The 21,344-nt window shown below is 39.4% G+C and overlaps 1 protein-coding gene and 1 long non-coding RNA gene across 3 annotated transcripts; both read left to right on the top strand.

Annotated features, from left to right (window-relative positions):
- Positions 1-588: 588 nt before the first annotated feature.
- LOC146555648 (uncharacterized) lies at positions 589-2,703 on the top strand. The gene is made up of 2 exons (XR_014889302.1): positions 589-936; positions 1,842-2,703. It is a non-coding gene; the product is annotated as an uncharacterized LOC146555648 (long non-coding RNA).
- Positions 2,704-5,464: 2,761 nt separating this feature from the next.
- Positions 5,465-21,202, top strand: LOC146555647 (sortilin). 2 transcript variants are annotated; one of them, XM_085252542.1, is made up of 21 exons: positions 5,465-5,829; positions 6,127-6,189; positions 6,736-6,812; positions 6,886-6,982; positions 7,398-7,565; positions 7,721-7,794; positions 8,040-8,086; positions 8,879-9,015; positions 9,104-9,187; positions 11,376-11,436; positions 12,394-12,546; positions 13,252-13,349; positions 13,430-13,529; positions 13,627-13,801; positions 13,896-14,089; positions 14,637-14,829; positions 18,252-18,368; positions 18,451-18,592; positions 18,686-18,792; positions 20,592-20,672; positions 20,894-21,202. In XM_085252542.1, exons 1-21 carry the CDS (start codon positions 5,569-5,571, stop codon positions 20,961-20,963), a joined length of 2,499 nt encoding a protein of 832 aa, XP_085108668.1. In that variant the 5' UTR covers positions 5,465-5,568; the 3' UTR covers positions 20,964-21,202. The 2 variants fall into 2 exon arrangements, with proteins under 2 accessions (XP_085108668.1, XP_085108667.1); XM_085252541.1 differs by having other exon boundaries at positions 20,555-20,672.
- Positions 21,203-21,344: the final 142 nt, after the last annotated feature.

Raw genomic sequence — 21,344 nt, 5'->3', positions numbered from 1 at the left:
CTAAAACCTTTTTAAGGTTTCTCACTTGACATTATGCACACATTGCTCAACTGATGTTCAAATATTAGATATGATACAACCAAAAACATTTTATTGATTGCATGGCTGCCTGTAGTTTTTCATGTTTGAAACTTACTATCTTTATCAAACTAAGTGTGATGCAGAGCAGAAACTACACCTTGGAGAACAGCTAGACAGATGTTGTAGACAAGTTTAATTTGGTCAACAATATGCTAAAGACCAACGCAATTACATTTGGATGCCAGTTTCTCTAGCGACAGGGTGTCACTGACAGTAGGGCTGCGTGACTCTTTATCAATCACTCTCCCAGCAACTACTGGAAATTAGTTGGGGAATCTTCATTTTCCCTCACAACCGGTTTGCCTGGTCTCTAAGGGTCTCTTATTCTTGACTACCTGAATGTAGTCAAGAATAATTAACAATTGCTGGTCATTAAAAAAAAAGAATTTAGCTTTAAGGAAATTAACCACAGTCCACACACTTAACTGTCATTTTTTTTTTCACTAGAAATCGTTTACAAATTTCCCATATCCTTATCAGATAATGTGTCAGTCGTGAACTGACTATCGACACAACAATTAGGCCGAAAGTGATTTGAGTGCTGTTAAAACAGGAAATTAATCAACAGCCTGGAAAGCCCAGAACTCTCCTCTTCGTGACGTCGTCTATCATACCACAGCAGAGAGTGAGAGGGGGAGTCAGACCGTGCGGGCACAGCAGCGGGTTGGACGAAGAGTTCCTCACCTCGCACGAAGAAACACTGTGTGAACTAACAGACGGACAAAATAACCAAACAACTTAACTGGTTTCTTTGATGATCTGTGCCGTGCCGTGTCGTGCCCGCTGGAGAAACAGAGCCTGCACAGCTTCGAGAAACGAGAGAGAACAACGGTTTACAGATCGGTGGATATTCCGGTATGTTATCGTGCCATTAGAAACCATGTCCCAGTCTTTAAGAGCCTTTCGGTTAAAGTCCCGACAAGCAGCATTTAATGTCTGTGTTTTATCGCATTGAAAGCCATGCGTCTTTCGCTTTCTGACTGTTGCCTTGAGTCGTCCCTTACTCTTTTATTTTTCACTTCTTTTAAGTAAATTTGAGCACAGTGAATAAGTGAAACTATTACATCCGCATTGAAAGTAACAGCTGCATCGTCGAAAATGTGTAGAGACGTAAGGACTTTAGATTATTCCTCAGGGTAAAGTTGATTCTTCCAGACGTTTGCAAACGCAGCACGAATTATCTTCCTGTTGATGTATGCCGGTGATTCAAGCTTCCTTCCTAGATCATTTCTTTCTAAAACAGAAGGCTTTTACTCGTTTACTGTGTCTTGTGGTGAATTTTGTACTGCGGTCATCGAGATATAAACAGTGATCAAAATGCACATGAACTGTTTCAAAATTCAGCTACCTGCTTGGCTTCAAAAATCTGTAGGCTGGTGTCAAACATGCATAGATCAATGCATGTTTTTGTTTAGGTTTTTTTGCCTCAGCTTTTCTTACAAATCTTTTACCTGATTTTTTTCCCCCTTTTTTTTAAAATCTGCTGTAGAATAGGATTACCAACTGTCCTTTTTTGCACTTATAGACTTATAAAAGCCTATATGACATTTTTTTTTAATTTCACCATTCATTAACCGCACAGAGAAGGCTTCGTTTAAATATGTTAAAGTTTTCTTTAAGCAAACAGTATTAAAGTTCTTCATGACTGGTCCAAGTGTCCTCTTTTTTTTTTTTTTTTGGAAATCTAAATATGGCCCCCCTGCTGTAGAATTAATGTTTGTCTGTCATCAAAATCTGAATATTTACTTCTCCTTTTGCAGGCAGCTCTTCCTCACAGAAACCATGGTGGCAGCCATCCTGAAAATGTATTTCTTTGGAACAGCACTTTCCGTCCTTGCAGTCCTTTATGAAATTGCGGACTCCGTTGGTGGTCTCATGCACGTGCAGGACCATCACTACTTACAGGAGCTGAACCAACAGACAGAGAGGGACATTTCTTCAAACAACTGGAGAGGGCGGCCCGTGACTAAAAACATTGGCTCATGAGAAGATCGTCATGTTGTAGTTTTTGGACATGTTCTGCAACTGTCTGGAAGGACATGGGATGTTCACTCATGTGGATTTATGGTCCAAATGGTTCTTTCTGTTTGGGCACTTTTTTGTAGCCCATTGTCTGCTGTCATGTCTTGTAGCAGCTATTGTGTAAAACCACTACTGAACACAGAACACATTCCTTGTGTTAAAAGTACACATTTTGTATATAATTTTCTAAGCAAAGTGAATGAAAACATTGGGGGATTTTTGATGAATGTCTTTGATGTGTGTAAGTTTATTGCAGCATGTAGAAGTCAGAGTACAAGGTGTGCGTTTCAGTTTGGTAGTGATCCAGCAACTGAACTTGGAGTCAAAAAGAGAAAAGCAGGCTGCCATAAAACTAACAGGTCTTAACAAAACATGACTTCTCTAGAAAATGGAAAAAAAGAAAAAAACTTTCAGACTTCCAGCAAAAATTGCGCAACAAGCTCTCCACTGTGTAAAGATCTGTCTGCCTTTTTGTTGTGAGTAAGGTTTTGTGAATCAAATATGTGTTGCGCGACAAAGCTGGGAAATGATCTGTAAAAGCTGAAAAGCACGACTCTGTGCAGGATTTCAACGTGAATAAAGGTAAAATGTTGTAAATAACATTTGTTCTTCTTATCAAGCGCAGATACCATCTCAGGCTTTTCAGGAGACAAAATCAGAAAATAGAAAGTGAACAGTGAATCACTGTTGGGAGCTAAATCAGAAAACCTCTGGTCACAGAAAAAAAAAATCTAAAAAGGAAATCATATTAATCAAAGAAACAGCATTTTGGGGGAATTTTAACGTGAATTATATAAGAGTTTTGTGGTTTACCACTTTATGATCTCTAGTTCTTTCAAGTGGACAAAATAACCATTGAAGCTTGAATGGTTTCACTGCACAAAAGACTTGGCTCTCAGTCTTTGATTATCCCAAGGGCTTTTAAAGTGTTTTTGGGAAGCAAACCCAAGCACAAATAAAACCAAGTCAGAGACAAGTCATTACAAAGAAGTTTTTTGTGTTTCTACACACCCTTAAGTTCACTTCTGTGGTTTCTGCTTCTGTACCCTAATAGGATATGGGATAATACATTTAAGACACTTTACCTTTAAACCTAATTGGAACCATGTATTATTCTACCTATTATAGAATTCAGTTCATTCATCCAACCATTTTCTTCCACTTTTCATGGGACAGGCCACGAGAGCAGCAGCCTAAGCAGCAAAGCCCACACCTCTCTCAGAGGAAAACTGAGGCCTTCCCAGGCCAGCAGAGAGATATAATCTCTCCAGCATGCCATGCGTCTGCCCCGGGACCTCCTTCAGGTGGAACATGCCACTCAGTTCAATTCAATTTTATTTACATAGCGCTAATTCATAACAACTTTTTCCTAAAGGCACATTATATTGTAAGGTACATTAAGCTACAATATTAGAAAGAAACTCCAGCAATCACAAAACTCCATTTCAGCAAGCATTTGGCGACAGTAGGAATGAAAATGTTTTATCCCTATTATCAGGAAGAAATCTTCAGGAAAAGCAGGCTCAGGGAGAGGAATCCACCTTCCGTAAAGACAAGAGAGGGAGGACAAAAGACACACTACAGGAAAGAGTGTGTGAAATAATTGCTAATGATTAAATATTGTGTTGTATAAACATGCATAGAAAGAAGAGATAAGACTGAAGTGCAAACACTTAGTGCATCATTGGGAAGCCCTCAGCAATCCAAACCTACTATAGCAATAATTAAGGCAGCATTCAGGAACATCTGATCAAGCCTTAACTATAGGCTTTAACATTAAAAAAAATATTAAGCCTTATTGTAAAGTAGAGAGTTTCTATCGCCTGAATCTGAACTGGGAGCTTTTAGAGCGAGCTGATAACAACGAATTACAATAGTCCCCCTGCAGAGATAAGTTCCTTGCCAAGTGTCTTAAGAAGCTCATTCATCATATCAGCAGTGGGATGGTTCTCTAATGTTATTGGGGTGGCACACCAAAAACTGAATTTCCAGTTTTATTATGCTGATATCAAATATACGTTACTTGAAAATGGCAAAAATGAGAGAAAGAAAAAAAATCATAAGCTTAGTTAATTCCCCGCTATTAAAGTTGATATCACTGAAAATAGGCACATATGAAAAGCGAAGAAGATTTTGAAATCCATAATAATCAGTTTTAATTGATTGATTGACTGGAAGTCCAGCCATTGCTTTAGATTTTCGGCAGAGCTAGGCTGAAGCAGATTAAGATTCACTCTCCCACAAAGCAAATTTTGGGTGGGTGGCCAGAGCCCCCCACTGACCACCCATTGGTGGCGCCCATACTTATTGCTGTCAGTTTTCCAATATCTCGAGTGCTTTTTCATTATAAGGGTTGTAGTTGTACCTAAAACCAAGTCATTAGAGGTGACTCATCATAAGATTATGTTTTGTGTTTTTAACTAATGTGCCACACTTCAGTTCTCACAAATTATTAGATATCTTGTTTTACCACTTCAGTGGTTTCGGTTTCCTACCCTTAAATGCATACAGCACCATTATAATTAATTTTCTTTACCTTTAATCCTAATTGAAACTATGTATTAATTCACTTTCTATATCTGTTAAGATGAAAGTTCCTGTAATAGTTCACATGGTGTCTTGGAAATAAAAAGGTATTCCAAAGGGAAAGCCTGTTACAGCTGCTTTCACCCCGCGGTGAAAGCACCTGTGTAATTCTGTGGCACCGCCCCCCGGCCAAAAAAACCCAGCCCTCTGATTCCTTAGATCTGACTTGTTCAGGACATGACTATGAGGTCGTAACAACTTAACTAGATGAATCATAGCCATAATTTCCTGAGGTATTTTGCCAGCATAGCCTATCATGTTCATACATGTAAATATGTAAGAAAGAATTGTGTATGTTTCTGTTATGTGTCCTGTGTACTGTTTGTTTGTATATGTGTCTTTCTGGCTGCTGTTTCAACCAAATTTCCCCTTGTGGGACAATTAAAGGATTATTCTATTCTATTCTACACATCTGAAAGCAACACAAGTGAATACATGTCGACCTCTTGCGTTAACCTGCCCATACTACTGCGATTTTATGTCACATTAACGTCTCTTATTTCTTTCAAAGCTTGCCAGAACTTTTCTTTTGAAGCTGTCCTTAAAATGTCCTTAACTTCTGTAAATGTGAATTCCAGTTGTTTTTTGTTGTTGCTAATTCATTTGTTAATATATTGACGATAAGTGAACGAATCACGAATTAATCTGTTGTTTTAAGACAAACTTTTTTCTCCCTGCAGTTAGGTCACCAGGATGCGGGCAGAAGCACCTGCTGGTGGTGGAAGTGCCACTTAGCGCAGCACTTTTTATGTTAATGACCCGTCCAAGCACTTCCCACACCCACTTACCTTTAGAGTACAACAAAAGTGAGTCATTATTGCCAGGGATATCGGTCAGTGGGACTCTTTTTTTTCCCATTGCAGTCACATCACTGTCGACATGATCTGGAGACATTTGATGCTTTTGGGGGTGTCCGTCGTTCTTCTTATGAGAGTTGAATGCAGAATCAAGGAGGGAAAGACGCTGACTTTCCGCCGGACTCAGCATAGTGAGAGCCAGGACCAAATGCGCCGTCGCCCCAGGAGGGATGCCAGCAGCTCCCCAGGCCTTTCCAAGCCTTCACATGGTCCTCCCTTCACCTCTTGTCGGCTCCTTCTCACCCCCGCCGAACACGAGGTTCTGGATGATAACACACACGAGGTGAGCTGCAGCTTGGTCAATATAGGCAGGTGCAATGTCCGTCGTGCCTTTTATTTAATGTAAAGGAGGAGATTCCAGGACTTTGAAGTTGGTACCCGTTTTTATTTGTGTTTTGCAATGCTTAACAGGGTTTCTCAACCAAGTGAAAGTAATATAAACACGTATAGTAATGTAAGCCCGTATACTCATTTGGCAAAGAGTATTATTGGGAAAATTACAGGAAATTGTGAGAAGAGATCTAATTTAGCTTGTTAGGCCTGTTTTTGTGATGTGTGAGTTTTTCTCCTCTCTCTTTAGACAGGTTTTAATGGTGATGATGGTTCCTACGTAATTCTCACATGGGTTGGTGATGATACAGGGGTGAGTAGCTTCTTATACAGAAGGTTTATTGCATATAGCCTCTTACATGTCACAGGGGCACAATAGAATTCAATGTAGAGTTTGTAAAGGAAAAAAAGTGCCACAACACACAAATATGCATCAATATACGATAATGAATTAAATATAATTGAGGCTGATTTTAAACACAGCAAATTCTCCTCATTCTTTAATATCCGTGGGTATGTCATTTCACAATACCCCTGGTTTTATCCTTATCTTACTAGTTCTGTCAGTGACAACTGGAATATAGTAATGAAGTGTTAAGGAAAAAATAAGAAAAACCTACATTTCATTAGCTCTGACAGTGGTCACAATCTCTGAGCTTTCCATCTTGTACTTTAAGGATTTGTTTGTAGAATGAAAGCACAGATTTGACCAGGTTTTTGCGCTTTAAGAGACATGTTAGACAACATGCTGGTTTAAAATAAAAGCCAAATTAAGGTGTGCTAGAGTGGATCATCTTAATCTATCTGTGACTTTTTAACCCAGTGTTTAAAGTTGTAACTATATTTCTTCATTTGATAGGTGGTCTTGGTGCTGTCAACAATCAGTGGTCCAGTTCATCCTTTAAATGAAGGAGGCTCCTCACGACTTTACAGAAGGTGAGTTAGAATCTGATCAGCAGCTACCGTGGGCACCTCAATCAAAACGTAACCATCTTTCCTCTCTCATCAGCACGGATTATGGCAAATCTTTTCATGACATTTCTCAGAGCATCAACCACACCTTTATTAAGGAGGAATTTGGAGTCAGTGTTGGACCTGGGATCTCTGTAAGTAGCACTATTTTACACTCTTACTAACACTTTTCTGTGGGTGTGCAATGAAAGAGTAGTTAGTGATGGTAAACTGCATTGCATGTTTGGCTGTGGACCTTGTGATGTTTTGACATGAAGGTGTGAAAATATCATGTATGCTGACATCTAATCAGCTTGAGTCTTACCCACTAGTGTTCTTACAGTTTTGTTCACAGACTGATTATATTGCACGGAGCTATGCAAGCAGAATCTTTAGCTGAGAAAGTGGATGGTTTTCTTCTTTCTTTCTTGAAATCACTAGTACAGAGCTTGCATGCACTGAATTTTAAGCAGACAATTCTGCACGAAACTACAAAAAGTTATTGACGAAGCTAAAATTCTTTCTCAAATTTCCATCTCTGAGCAGTTTTCCATTGATTTTTACTGACAGGTGATTTTAACAGCCGACACACCGGTGCTTAACAATCCAGGTGGGATTATCTTCACCTCCACGGATGCTGGTGCAACCTTCAAGTTCATCCAACTGCCCTTTCACCTGGCGCAGCCAATCGTGTACCACTTCCTCAACCCTGACTATCTTGTGGCCCTCAGCATTGATGTGAGTCTGTTGAACTTTTAAAGTCCCTTAGTGGTTTCCGTTGCTTTGTTTAATATTCCTCGCTATCACACAGACACACATGTTTATCATCCACACAAACACACATCAGGAACACTCCTTAATGTGTAAACATTGCTCTGTTTCCTGACTTTCAGGGCGGTCTTTGGCTTTCTCTGGACTTTGGGGCCTGGTGGACAAAAGTTCACGATGGAGTGCATTCTTTCTCATGGTGAGAATAAAGAAGGAAAAAGAGTTATTCAATATATCAAACAGTGATAGCTCTGTGGCACAAATATAGTAACAGCACTGGAAAATGCATAATGACATGCGTAACATGTGGGACTTTGAATAAACTGAGATGATACGAGCAAGGTTTTTATGAAGCAATAAATGCTTGTTTAAAAAGAAACATGACCTATTAAAATTGTGACATTTTGAGGTGTTTGTAATTTTTTTCCTTCCACTTTCCATCAGGGGAGCTGGCATAAATTTGTTCTTCAGCTGCAGTCAAGTAGATGCAGGTAAGAACCTGTAAAGCTGTTAAAGGGTTTTGTAAAACTGGTGCAATTTAAAGATCAGACACTTTGTAATACAGGCTTGTCTGTATTCTAGTGTGTATATATGTTTTTATTTTGTGTGTAACAGGGTTTGCATAGTCATAAGAATTCTGCTTTTAATGTTTAATCTAATCTGCATCTTTATGGCTTTTGCAGCCAAGTTAAAATCTTTATTATCTCACAGGAAAAATCCTTTGATTACGGGGCGGCATAAAAGCTATTAAAGTACAATAAAACAATAAAGCAGCAGAAGAAGCTCAAAACTGACATGCTATAAGCACATTGCAAAACAACTAAATAAATTACCAAGTTGTGTGAGGAACTGAGGGGTAGAGTATAGTGTATTGAGATTAAGTTTGATTTATAATTGCTAAGATGACTAAATCCATTAGTAGAGCAGCGCTTATTCTTAGACAGCTACATGAGAAAACACTATTGCCTTACCCTCCACAGCTTTTGATTTGGTGGATTTTTACACTGAAAGTCCTTCTTGACACAACCCCAAAAGGATCTACATCTCCTTCCAGGATCAAACCAGACAACTTTCACTTATCCGTCAGATCACTACTCTTGTGTACATCAGACCCTAATTTCACAAGCTCAAAATAAATATAAGTACTTTTTTTCACTCAAAACATTTATTGCTTGTGAGGGTGCATGCTTTATGCGGATGAGCAATGAGCTTAAATGTGTTTAAGGCAAGTGCACATTTCTTATTGAACTTATTCGTGTTATTATTGTCATTTGCCGATACAGTTGAGGCAGAGGAGAGGGGAGATTTAATCCTGAAAAGAACAAAGGACCTGGGGAAGACCTTCACCATAATCCATGAGGACATCTACAGTTTTGGTTACATAGGAGCGTTTCTCTTCTTCTCTGTTATGGAAGACCCGGTAAGATGGCTGGATCATTTTTTATACACTTCGGTCTATCGAGTAGTATATATTCCATCTATATAGTCATGCATTATTTTTCTCCTAGAGATCTCCTCGTGTGATGTATTTCTCATCAGACCAAGGAGATACTTTCAGTCAAGCACTCCTGCCTTCTGCATCCACTGAGCAGGTGAGAGAAAATATCAACCATCATTTCTGTTGAGTGTGTTAGCAACAACATCTAATATTCTACAGGTAGGTCTGGGAATTGAACCAATTATGTTTGGTAGTATTCAAAATGTAACTGTAGCACGAGGCAGTCAAATGTATGATCTTGATTACTTCTTAAGCGCTTAAAATAAAGTAAACTTGACTTCTTCTGACAGCCTAGCTTCACTCCTTACCTCACGTGACCCTCATACCCTCATGCAGCCAGTCAGTAACTCTTGGGACAACCTCCAAGGCGATGATCTAACTCATCAGTTTTTAGAATTAAAGAAGTCTCTTGGATGAGCGGCAAAACGTTTTCACAAACAAGAAGAAGTCAAGTTTACTTTATTTTAAGTGCTTAAGATTACCATGACCGAGACGACCAGGGATGTACACAGATAGATTGTGCTTACTTATCATTCAAACTAAAAGAGGATCTGTTCTGCAAGAATTCAGCTCCATTTTTAATCTTGGGCTCTACTAGAGCAGCTTTGTTTGATTCAAAGTCAAAAGTATTTAATATTTATCTTTGTGCAGATTCCCAGTGGTCTCTCTCTTTAGGCCAGCATAGCATGAAGTAAAATCCAAGAGCCTGTGCAGATTTCCTTGGCTTTAGTGTTGTTAACATTTCTATACTCCACCCTCTGTATATAATTTCATGTCTATATTAAATACAATACAGATGCACCTCTGTAGTGTAGAGGTTAACACATTCACCTTACACGGTAAAATTAACTTGTTCAGTTCTGGGAGAAGAAACAAGCTCAGCCTCACAAGTAGTGTATTCCTAGATCTGATCCAGACTCTGGATAAAAGTGGAATCTGTGCCAAACCACACATGTGGATCCATTTGCTGTATGTGGGAATCACGTGGGCGGCTGAGAGTACTTAAAAAAAGCAACTGTGGGACAGAACTCATAAATTGTTTTGATAACAGCAGCATTATGTACAATGTAGCCAAAAAACCTCTTGGGAGGCTACAAACAGTATGAGACCTCATTAGAATCACAGTGAACACTGTGGAAGTGGTAGTAGAGCTTATTAGTGTCTTCAAGTACTAAAGAGTTACTTTAAACTAATCAAACTGGGAGATTTTGAGGTAATGCAAAGCATATTATAGCACTCTCTTAATGAAAACAGTCTAATATGTTAATAATGTTTTGGTGTTGGTACCAAAATTAGGGCAGTTTCTCAAGGGTCGCCCAACACGGTAGTGCAGTAACAGGCCGAAAATGAAATCAAAAGTATGGCTGATGATTTTTGGAGTCACTCGACTTCACACACCATCAGCTTTTGCCCTCAGGCAAATCTGATGAATGTACAGCAATGTTTTCGCTTTCTGATGAATCTCCAGTAGATTCATCACATTTGTCTGAGGGCAAAAGCTGATGATGTGTTCCCTCAGGCAAGTCTGGTGAATGTGCTGTAGGTAGATTCAGGAATTTTTTCAGATCTAATTGTACTGTAGGTACTGTACAATTAGATCTACTGTAGGTAAATTCATCAGGATTGCCTGAGGGCAAAAGCTGATGATGTGTGAACTCCACACATCATCAGTTTTTGCCCTCATTATTAATCCCCTCCTGCACTAAGTATATAAAAACAGATTGTCTAGTCAACACCGAAATTTAACCTTCCACTACAGTGCACAGCCATTTGTCTGCTTTTTTTATCAGCACATATCACTGACCCTTCAAAGATATAGTATTTTTACTGCTCTTAGTTCTTAGTAAGTTATTAATAAGCAAGATGTGGTTCTACCCTTTCCCTCCCAGCACAACACAGTAGCTTTAAATTGAATTGAATCGGCACTTATAACAAATTTTCTTTAAATGATAATTGAGATGTTTATCGCACCGCTCCGTTTGTCTTTGTGTCAGGTTTATGGGTGGGGAACATTAAAGATAAATGCAGATACTTCATTCATACTAAGGAAGTTGGTTGATATGCAGAAAAAACATCGGTGGCAACATTTTCCCTTTCAACACCAGCTGAACACACACCTGCTCTGATGAAACACCCACACATCTTGTTGACAGCACAAACACACATTCTGTCTCAAGAAGATTAGACAAGATTTATAGCAAAAAATTGAACGAGTCATCTCTTTTGTGTGTGCGTGTTTTTTCACGTCTGCTCTCGATTTTCATATGTGTCTCTGTTTGCAGTTTTATTCCATCCTGGATGGAGATGAGGATATGCTCTTCCTGCACGTGGACAACCCGGGAGGTATCAGACATACATAAACCCGCAAATGGGACCTTTTAATATCTTTGAAAATGTTTTCCATTCAAAAAGCCACATCTATAAAAATTAACCCTATGACTGACACATATTTGCGAACGTGTCCTCACAGCATATCAGTTTTTTTTTCTGTTGAAATGGAAAACTTCAACTGAAAAGACAAGACTGGTTTAACAAGTTCTTGGACTTGCTGACAAATCAGTCCATAATACTGAGTGTGTGTCCATGCAAGTCTAGATCTCATGGCTTTGTTCCTTTCCATCTCTGTTTTTATCTCCCTCTCCAACTTGTGCCCTTTCTTTTCCTTCCTCATTCAATTGGAAGGAATTTTATTCTCTTTTTAGTATAATACAATTTTTGGCTCACACCTGCTTGAGACAGTGGTGCATGGGTGGTGTGGGGTGACTTTGTCTTTTGCTGGCTGAAACGAGGAAGACTTAGGTTTCACTGCAAAAGCTGATAAGCATATCTTGGCATCGGGGTGTAACACAAATACACATGCACACACGAGGACACACATTCAAAAGCTTAACATGTCCCCATCACCTCCCTCAGGTGATGGAGAAATGTTTTATTATTATTATAATTTATTTTGTTAAGTCACTTAACACTGGCCTATGAATCATTCAGGCACAAGAATAGCACCTAACTCAAGGTATTAATCAATGCTTTTAACACTATCAGCCTTGGTTTAACCTCCTTAGAGTCCAGACAACAACATTATTGCAGTATTGGCTTTCAAATGTGCTAGAACTTGTTTTTTGGGGGTTTTTTTTGCATATGTTTCAATAAGTAACTGCACTGATTTACTATTTTTCTAGCAAAATATAAAGACATGAGTAGTGGCTTGAGACTTCTGCAAAAATTCAACTCTTTACATAGGAGAGGTTAAAATGTGTTGTAATTTTGCGAGATACATTCGTGCTTTCCGTTTTATTTCAGACACCTTCTTTGGGACCATGTACACCTCAGACGACCGTGGGATCTTGTTCTCCAAATCTCTAGAGCGCCACCTGTTTGATGGACATCGAAAGAGTGACTTCACCAACATTACTTCACTGAGAGGAGTGTACCTCACTAATAAGCTAGACGTTGGTAAGATTCTCCATACAGGTATTGTATGCATCTTCTGTCTCGTAGCTTTTCGTACATGACTCCTGTAAAAAATGGCTTTAAGCCAAAAGCTTTTGATTCCAACCCCCAAAATGTAGCCCCCAGTTGTCTGTTTTGTGACACTTTATGAGTTATAAGTGTTTGAATTGAGGAGATTGGACAGGCTGTCATGCCGCTTTCAATTTAGTGCTCAACCAATAACATCATTGTCTGACAGAAGAGAACACGACTGTCATCAGCAATACTGCAGTGCGGTGCTAAGAGAACAAAATATTACCCAACATTAACGAAACTAAGGAGCTGATTGCTGACGTGAAGAAAAAACAAAGACAAAGATCCCGGTTTGTAACACCCGGAGCAGGTGGACTCCACCCTGCTCATAAAAGCTACAAAAGAAAGAAAGAAAGAAATTAGTAGGAAAACTTATTAAACTTTACAGAGAGGTTGTCATGGCACATGCATGGCCTCAGCATTGTTGAGCAGAGCACAAAAGCCAGGCTGTGAGACTTCTAAAATCATCCCATAGGAACAGAAGCTCAGTCTTTTCTTTTGTTTTTTTTTAGAGTAGCCTAAAAGCAAATCATTTGATTTTTCAATAAACAGCCATGAGTTGCATAATGAGAGTTATATCTAAAATCCTGATTGAACTTACTGAATATTGACCGGAATACTTCGTTTTTCTTTCAGATGGCCGTATAAAATCTGTCATTTCATTCAACAGAGGAGGGACGTGGAGACCGCTTAAAAAACCCGAGAACATAAATTGTGGAGACAAGATCAAGAGTGTATGTTACATAGAAAAAAAATTAATTTATCTGTCTGTATGTATGTGTTTTCATTTTGATCTTTTTTTTTCTTTTGCCAGTGCAATCTCCATATACATGGGGAACACAGTCGTAATAACCATATAGTTCCCATGGTGACCCTGTCTGAGCCGGCTGCTGTTGGTCTGGTTATTGCGCATGGTAATTAATTTGTAATTACTTTCAGTGCTTCAGTCCAAACCATTGTCCAAATACTGTGTAAAATGCACACTTATAGATGATTTCCTGTTTTTAACAGGCAGCGTGGGTGATTCTCTGTCATCATCGCAGAACCCCGACGTGTTTGTTTCCTCAGATGGAGGTTATAACTGGAGGGGGACGCTGAGGGGTCCTCATCACTACACTATATTGGACTCTGGGGGTCTAATTGTGGCTGTGGAGGCCCATCGTGAAGGACAAGTCAAGACTATCAAGTACTTTATTCTCATTTAAAGACCACAGGGAAGTGACAGGAAGTGTTTTCTTATATTTAAAGTTTTCTCTTTTTCTACTGTTTTTCACCACCAGATTCTCCACGGATGAGGGTCAGTGCTGGAAGCTGTATAACTTTACGGATCAGCCCTTCTTCTTTGCAGGCTTGGCATCTGAGCCGGGGACCAACGCCATGACCGTCAGTGTGTGGGGCTTCCGGCCCGAGGAAGACGGCCAGCCCATGTGGGTAGCAGTCACCATTGATTTCCAGAGTCTCATTACCAGAGAATGTAAGTCTAATAACATCTACGATTACTGTGCACTCTTTGCTCTTCACTGGTTTCTATGGCATGTTGCCACCTGGTGGTAGGTTCATGTGAGTTGTATTAGCTGTTTTCCGACTGCAGAAGCAGGGATTTTCCACAACCTCTAAAAACCTGTAAAAACACATCCCGCTTGTTTTACCTCTGTTTATGACGCAGATTTGAAGAAGAAAACAGACCTGTTTGCATTTTTTTTTTTTGTTTTCTCCTCTACAATTTGTGTGAGATGCTGTAATTAAACCACACCCTTTTATCTGGTGGTGAAAAGATAGATACTTTCCCGGGACTTTCGATATTTCCCCTGTGGCATTTTGCCTAGTTGTATTGCAGATGCTGTTTTGCACTTGCATTAGTAATCTTATGTAAGTGACGTAAGTGTTGGGACAGACTTATGCGTCACTAGTTTGACTAACATTGCCTAAAACTGCTTTATTCTAGGTTTGGTTTTGTTAAACCTGCATTTTTTAAAAGGATTGTTAGTGACAGTTAAATAGGTCATCACTGCCTTCATCAGGTAATGACAACGACTATGAAGAGTGGTTGGCTCATTCAACAGAAGGAGGGGACTCGGAAAGAAATGGATGTGTCCTGGGTGTTAAGGAGACCTACAGGAGGTTAAAGAAGCAATCTCTATGCCGAAATGGGCGAAGCTTTGTGGTGATGAAAAAGCAAAGCCCTTGTCTGTGCACCAGAGAAGATTTCTTGTGGTATGTTGGATTGTTTTGTTTTTAAATGGTCCTGTAACGTACTGCATATTATTGTAAAAACCTTTCATTTCATTACATTTTGCTTCCAGTGAGCCAGACTCTTTTCTTTTTTCCCTCTTTGTTTTTAATGACCTTGAGCAATAGTTCTCAAGGCTTTCTGAAGGTCTTCTAAAGTTTGTCTTTGCACACTGGCCACTTTTCCACTCATTTCCCATCACTATTTGACCATTTTTTAAGTCACTTAATGATGTGATGAAAGTGGGCAGGTTTCAAAAGAAGTCATGGAAAAACTTAAAAAAAAATACTATCTACAGTATAGATGGACAGTATATGAACATCATGTTCTTAAGAAGTATCTCTCAGGTACATTATATTGGACTCTGGGACTGAGTATTTAAAAACAGACTCACTGTTTGGCGTGGCCAGAAATGGGCTCAGTGGAAGTGTGGCTGAAGTACGCTAAGTTACACAAGAACTGAACTGAAAATCAGTGGTACCAGGTCTTATGGAGTGATGAGTCTTAATTTGAAATTATTGGTTCAAGATGTCATCAGTATGTATGGATGAGATCAGGAAAGGTACAACAGTGATTGTCTAAAGCCATCTGTAAAGCACAGTGGATGCTCTGTCATGGTTTAGGGTGAGGAAAGTATTTGATTGCCAGTGGCTTAAATATTCACCATGTCAGTGATCCAAAGCACACAGTGAAAAGCATACCAGGATGGAAGAACACACAATGGAACACTATCAGTCATGGATTGGTCTTCCCAGAGCCCAGACCTCAGTATTATTGGAGCAGTGTAGGATAATCTTAAAGGAGAATGGAACAAAAGGCAGAAACATCCAAAGAGCTTTGAATGTCTTTCAAGGAGCCTGGAGATTTATTCCTGAAAACAACTTAAAGGAATTAGAAGAAGGCTTGCTGAAGAGAGTACAGGCTCTGTTGAAGACTATAGATGGTTTTACTCAGTGTTGGGCAAGTTACTTTGAAAAAGTAATTAATTATAGTTACTTGTTACTTCTTCAAAAAAGTAACAGAGTTAGTAACTGAGTTGCAAGATATTAAAAGTAATTAATTACTTGAAAAGTAACTATTGCGTTACTTAAAAAAAAAAAGTTTAACCCTCTGGGGTCCAGGGTATAATTGGCCATTGTTAACTACTTTTGATTTTCCCTCTACATTTCACCTTTAAAAACTACTTACTTTGCCTTGTTTGGTATCATCCTTTTCAGCACAACCTTACGTGTCTGAATTTACAGTTATGTTTTCATTTTGACATACTGTATTAACACAACTGATCTAAAATCAGACAAAAAAACATAAAATCCGAGTAGAAAAAGTTATATTTTTTTACTGTAACAACCACAGACATGTTTATTGAATCATATTTCATAACTTTAAATGCAAATATAAATGGTCAATTTTACCTTTTACCTTTAAAAAAAACCATTTTAAACTATTTACATAACAATCAGCTTTTCTGCATTCAATAAGATGCCACGCAAATTATTTGTGCCACTCCAAAACAATTATTCCTGTCCACTATAAAGGAGAACATCACAGCCTGATACCTGCAGGTCTGACAGCAGCAGGTGTATCACTGCTCCTGTTTTTTACCTGGAGACAGCAGTCATCTCATTGTTCTGACACACAACACAAAACTACCCACAACCCTACACACTAACTACACAAGACAACACATTAACTACACACTCCAAACATGCTAAACGTCTCACATCTCAAAACTCGCGCTCTCTCTTTTTCTACTGTCTTTCTCTCTCTCTCTTTCTCTCTCTCTCACTCCTAAAACTATCCCGTCTTCCTAAACAACCACATGTCATGTTGTCCATATCATTTTTTGATTGGTCGACATGGTGCATTTTTCCACCAACATGAACGGGCTGGTTTTTGCTGTTGTTTTTTGTTTTGTTTTTTTATTTTGTGGTCATAAGCAGAGAGTGCTTGCTAGCGCTGTCCTTAGACAGTAAATGTAAAATGGCCTGTATTTATATAGCGCTTTACTAGTCCCTAAGGACCCCAAAGCGCTTTACATATCCAGTCATCCACCCATTCACACACACATTCACACACTGGTGATGGCAAGCTACATTGTAGCCACAGCCACCCTGGGGCGCACTGACAGAGGCGAGGCTGCCTGACACTGGCGCCACCGGGCCCTCTGACCAAATGTGACAAAAGTATTCAGGAAAAAACACCGAGTATATGTTGTTTATCATGACTCTGGTTTTACATGGTCTATAAACACAATTTGAAAACTGGTATATATCACCTTGTTGCTTTGTCATCTTAAATTGGTCATGTGATTGGCTCACCACGACTACTTTATTCCTCCTCAGTCAAACAGCAGCACTCATGCGATTGTTTTGCCCCCTTAGCTCCAGGTGTTGTGCCAAAAAGTGATTGTCTGCCAGAAAGTGATTGCCGAGTGCAGCTGCTGAAAGCTGTAGCGCATAGTCAGCTTCTTCAATGCAACTGATATAAGGTGGAGTAAGCTGAACACAGCTTCAGCCGTCTGTTTGTTGAAAAATAGTAACGCGACCGCATCACATTTTCTTGTTAGTAACAGTAACAGCGTTGTAACGATAGAAATAGTAATTAGCTAGATTACTCGTTACTGAAAAAAGTAATGCCATTAGTCCCATCACTGGTCTTACTAAATACTGACTTTCAACCTCGCCAGAGTGTACAAACTCTATTTCCCATTTTTCTAAAAAAAATAAAAATAAACAAGAGCTTAGTCAAGACTTTTGCACAATAAATAATAATATATTACTTTATCTTAGCTGTACAATGATTCGAAATTCTGAGGCCTTTGCTTACATCTCAGAAGTTCAAGATCAGCTTTTTGTTTTGCATTTACTTTTTCTGTTTGTTTGCTTGTTTTCCTTTTTAATGAAGAAAGGCGGCATTGTTCTGCTTTTGGCCTCTAGTTAATGGCTGTGGCTTTTAAATGAGAGTGTAGCAATGGCAAGTGTGACCTGAGTGCTTTCCTTGCCAAGGATGAGAAAGCAGACGATCATGAACTTCTTTTTGCAGCAAGCGACCAAGAGAGACCAGTGTTCTTACGGTGTGTAAAGCATAATGCTGCTCTGTCTGGGAAACGTGTGAATCACTCAAGCACAAAAAAGGCAGCTAACTCAAGGGATGCTGTGTCTGCACATAACAGACAACAAAATTAAAACAAAATTAAAACATTTTAATTGCATTCTTAGCCAAAGACATAGCTTCAGCCCCAAACCCAGCATTACTGTGTTTTTTTTCCCTTATGTACTGCATTTTCATGTGACTTTGCACATTTTTTAAAAATTTGCTGCACCCATTTTCTTGCAAAATATAGAGTTTAAGAAGAGAAAAGCATTTTGTGGTTGCACTAAAACTCTTTTTTTCTCCTTTACTACAGCGACTTTGGTTACTATCGACACATTAACACCTCAGAGTGTGTGAGACAGCCAAACGCTGCAAATAAAACCTATGAGCTCTGTTTGAATGGAGAGGAGGATGAGCTTCTGACAGAAGGGTAATTGCCTTCATAAAGCAAAGAGAAACACCACCTTTATGCACACATGCAAATCTCACTCTATTCCCTTTTGTCTTTGTAGGTACCGCAAGGTCCCGAGTGATAGGTGTGAGGGTGGGTTCAGTCCTCAGCTCATAAAGCAGACAGTCAAAGCCTGTGGTATTAAACCTAGTCCTGCTCCTCCTGCAATGTCCACATCTTCAGTCACACACTTTGACACACCGGTCAGTAGGTTGATTGTGCTCTTTCAGTCTTTGCTTCATTTTATAAAATTGTCTTTGTTTGGATAAATATCAACCTTTTCGTGTATTTTCCAGCGAGAAAAGCTGGTGTTGATCCTGGTGTGTGCAGGAGCAGTCATCATCGTCCTCATAGCTATTGTTTCTGCTGTGATTGTTGTCAAGAGAGTGATTTATAGAAACAGGTGAGTCACGCATACGGTATCTGCTGCATGTTCAAATTTAAGCACACTGAGCTCTGACCGTGGTGGTCTCCTGCTGTCTGCTACAGTTCAATTCAATTCAATTCAATTTTATTTATATAGCGCCAAATCACAACAAAAGTCGCCTCAAGACGCTTCATAGATACAGAGAAAAACCCAACAATCATATGACCCCCTATGAGCAAGCACTTTGGCGACAGTGGGAAGGAAAAACTCCCTTTTAACAGGAAGGAACCTCTGGCAGAACCAGGCTCAGGGAGGGGCGGCCATCTGCTGCGACCGGTTGGGGTGCGAGAAGGAAGACAGGATAAAGACATGCTGTGGAAGAGAGACAGAGGTTAATAACAGATATGATTCAATGCAGAGAGGTCTATTAATACATAGTGAGTGAGAAAGGTGACTGGAAAGGAAAAACTCAATGCATCATGGGAATCCCCCGGCAGCCTACGTCTATTGCAGCATAACTAAGGGAGGATTCAGGGTCACCTGGTCCAGCCCTAACTATATGCTTTAGCAAAAAGGAAAGTTTTAAGCCTAATCTTGAAAGTAGAGATAGTGTCTGTCTCCCGAAGCCAAACTGGAAGCTGGTTCCACAGAAGAGGGGCCTGAAAACTGAAGGCTCTCCCTCCCGTTCTACTTTTAAATACTCTAGGAACAACAAGTAGGCCTGCAGAGCGAGAGCGAAGTGCTCTAATAGGGTGATATGGTACTACAAGGTCATTAAGATAAGATGGGGCCTGATTATTTAAGACCTTGTATGTGAGGAGCAGGATTTTGAATTCAATTCTGGACTTAACAGGAAGCCAATGAAGGGAAGCCAAAACAGGAGAAATATGTTCTCTCTTTCTAGTCCCTGTCAGGACTCTTGCTGCAGCATTTTGGATTAGCTGAAGGCTTTTCAGTGAGTTTTTTGGACATCCTGATAATAATGAATTACAGTAGTCCAGCCTGGAAGTAATAAATGCATGAACTAGTTTTTCAGCGTCACTCTGAGACAGGATATTTCTAATTTTAGAGATGTTGCGCAAATGGAAGAAAGCAGTCTTACATATTTGTTTAATATGTGCGTTGAAGGACATATCCTGGTCAAAAATGACTCCAAAGTTCCTCACAGCGTTACTGGAGGCCAAGGTAATGCCATCCAGAGTAAGAATCTGGTTAGATACCATATTTCTAAGATTTTCAGGGCCGAGTACAATAACCTCAGTTTTATCTGAATTAAGAAGCAGAAAGTTAGCGGCCATCCAGGTCTTTATGTCTTTAAGACATTCCTGCAGTTTAACTAATTGGTGTGTGTTATCTGGCTTCATGGACAGATAGAGCTGGGTGTCATCAGCATAGCAGTGAAAATGTATGCTATGTCTTCTAATGATGCTGCCTAAGGGAAGCATGTATAATGTAAACAGAATTGGTCCTAGCACTGAACCCTGTGGAACTCCATAATTAACCTCAGTGTGTGAAGAGGACTCTCCATTTACATGCACAAATTGGAGTCTATTAGATAGATATGATACAAACCACTGCAGTGCAGTACCTGTAATACCTACAGCATGTTCTAATCGTTCTAATAGGATATTATGGTCAACAGTATCGAATGCTGCACTAAGGTGTAGCAGGACAAGCACAGAGATGAGTCCACTGTCAGAGGCCGTAAGAAGATCATTTGTAACCTTCACTAAAGCTGTTTCTGTGCTGTGATGAGCTCTGAAACCTGACTGAAACTCTTCAAATAAACCAAATACAGGACACCGATATATCGTTTCTCCAACCTTCGACTCCAGGACGACGAAAACTCCACTGCAGCTGATCATGAAAGCGGCACGAGCAGCAATAGCACAGCCTGCCAACAGGACTCAGATGATGTAAGTGTTATTTAGCACTCCCAAAGGGTTGATTGATCTCTTCGTCTCTTCTTCAGACTCCTACTGAAAACGCTGCATTCGGATGAACAGAATCAACTTTTTGGGATTTCCTTACCAGCATGATTGAGCATGCATCGAGATGTTATTTAGCACTGTTTTATAATGTTTTCCAGATGGTGTAATTTTTCTCACACATACATTTTGTGTTCTCTTTTTTCTAGGATCTCATTGAATGACACAGCAGACATGATTGACACCAGCTGCACTGAAATGGACTGCATGTTGCCTTGATTTTCTCTTTTTTATTGAAGCTCCCCAAATGTTTGAATGTCTTAATTTATTGAGCTGACTTTGCTTTTTTCACTCTTTGTACATATGTATGTTTTCTTGATTTACATGTTTAACACATTGTACTTCTGTACAACATAAAAATAAAACCAAAAACAGAATGTGCATTTAACATGAAACAAATTCTGCATATTATGGAGTCTTCATCAAAATGTTACAGGTTAAATTATACTCCAATAAATTTCTGCTTAAAACCTGTCCATTTGATGGCGGTGTTGACGCTTTTATCGCTCCCATGTACTTTTAAAATGACTGAAGAAGAAGATGCAACAGGAAGTTGGTGTGACATGGTGAAGATTTTGTTTTTGACAGATGACTCACTAC

This window comes from Mchenga conophoros, linkage group LG17 (genome assembly GCF_057382185.1).
Source record: "Mchenga conophoros isolate Kocher_MC1m ecotype Shallow Benthic linkage group LG17, M_conophoros_male_GT1.1, whole genome shotgun sequence".
In the NCBI taxonomy this organism is placed as follows: Eukaryota; Metazoa; Chordata; class Actinopteri; order Cichliformes; family Cichlidae; genus Mchenga; species Mchenga conophoros.
Note: the sequence above shows the minus strand (reverse complement) of the source record. Positions and strands in the feature narration are given on the sequence as shown.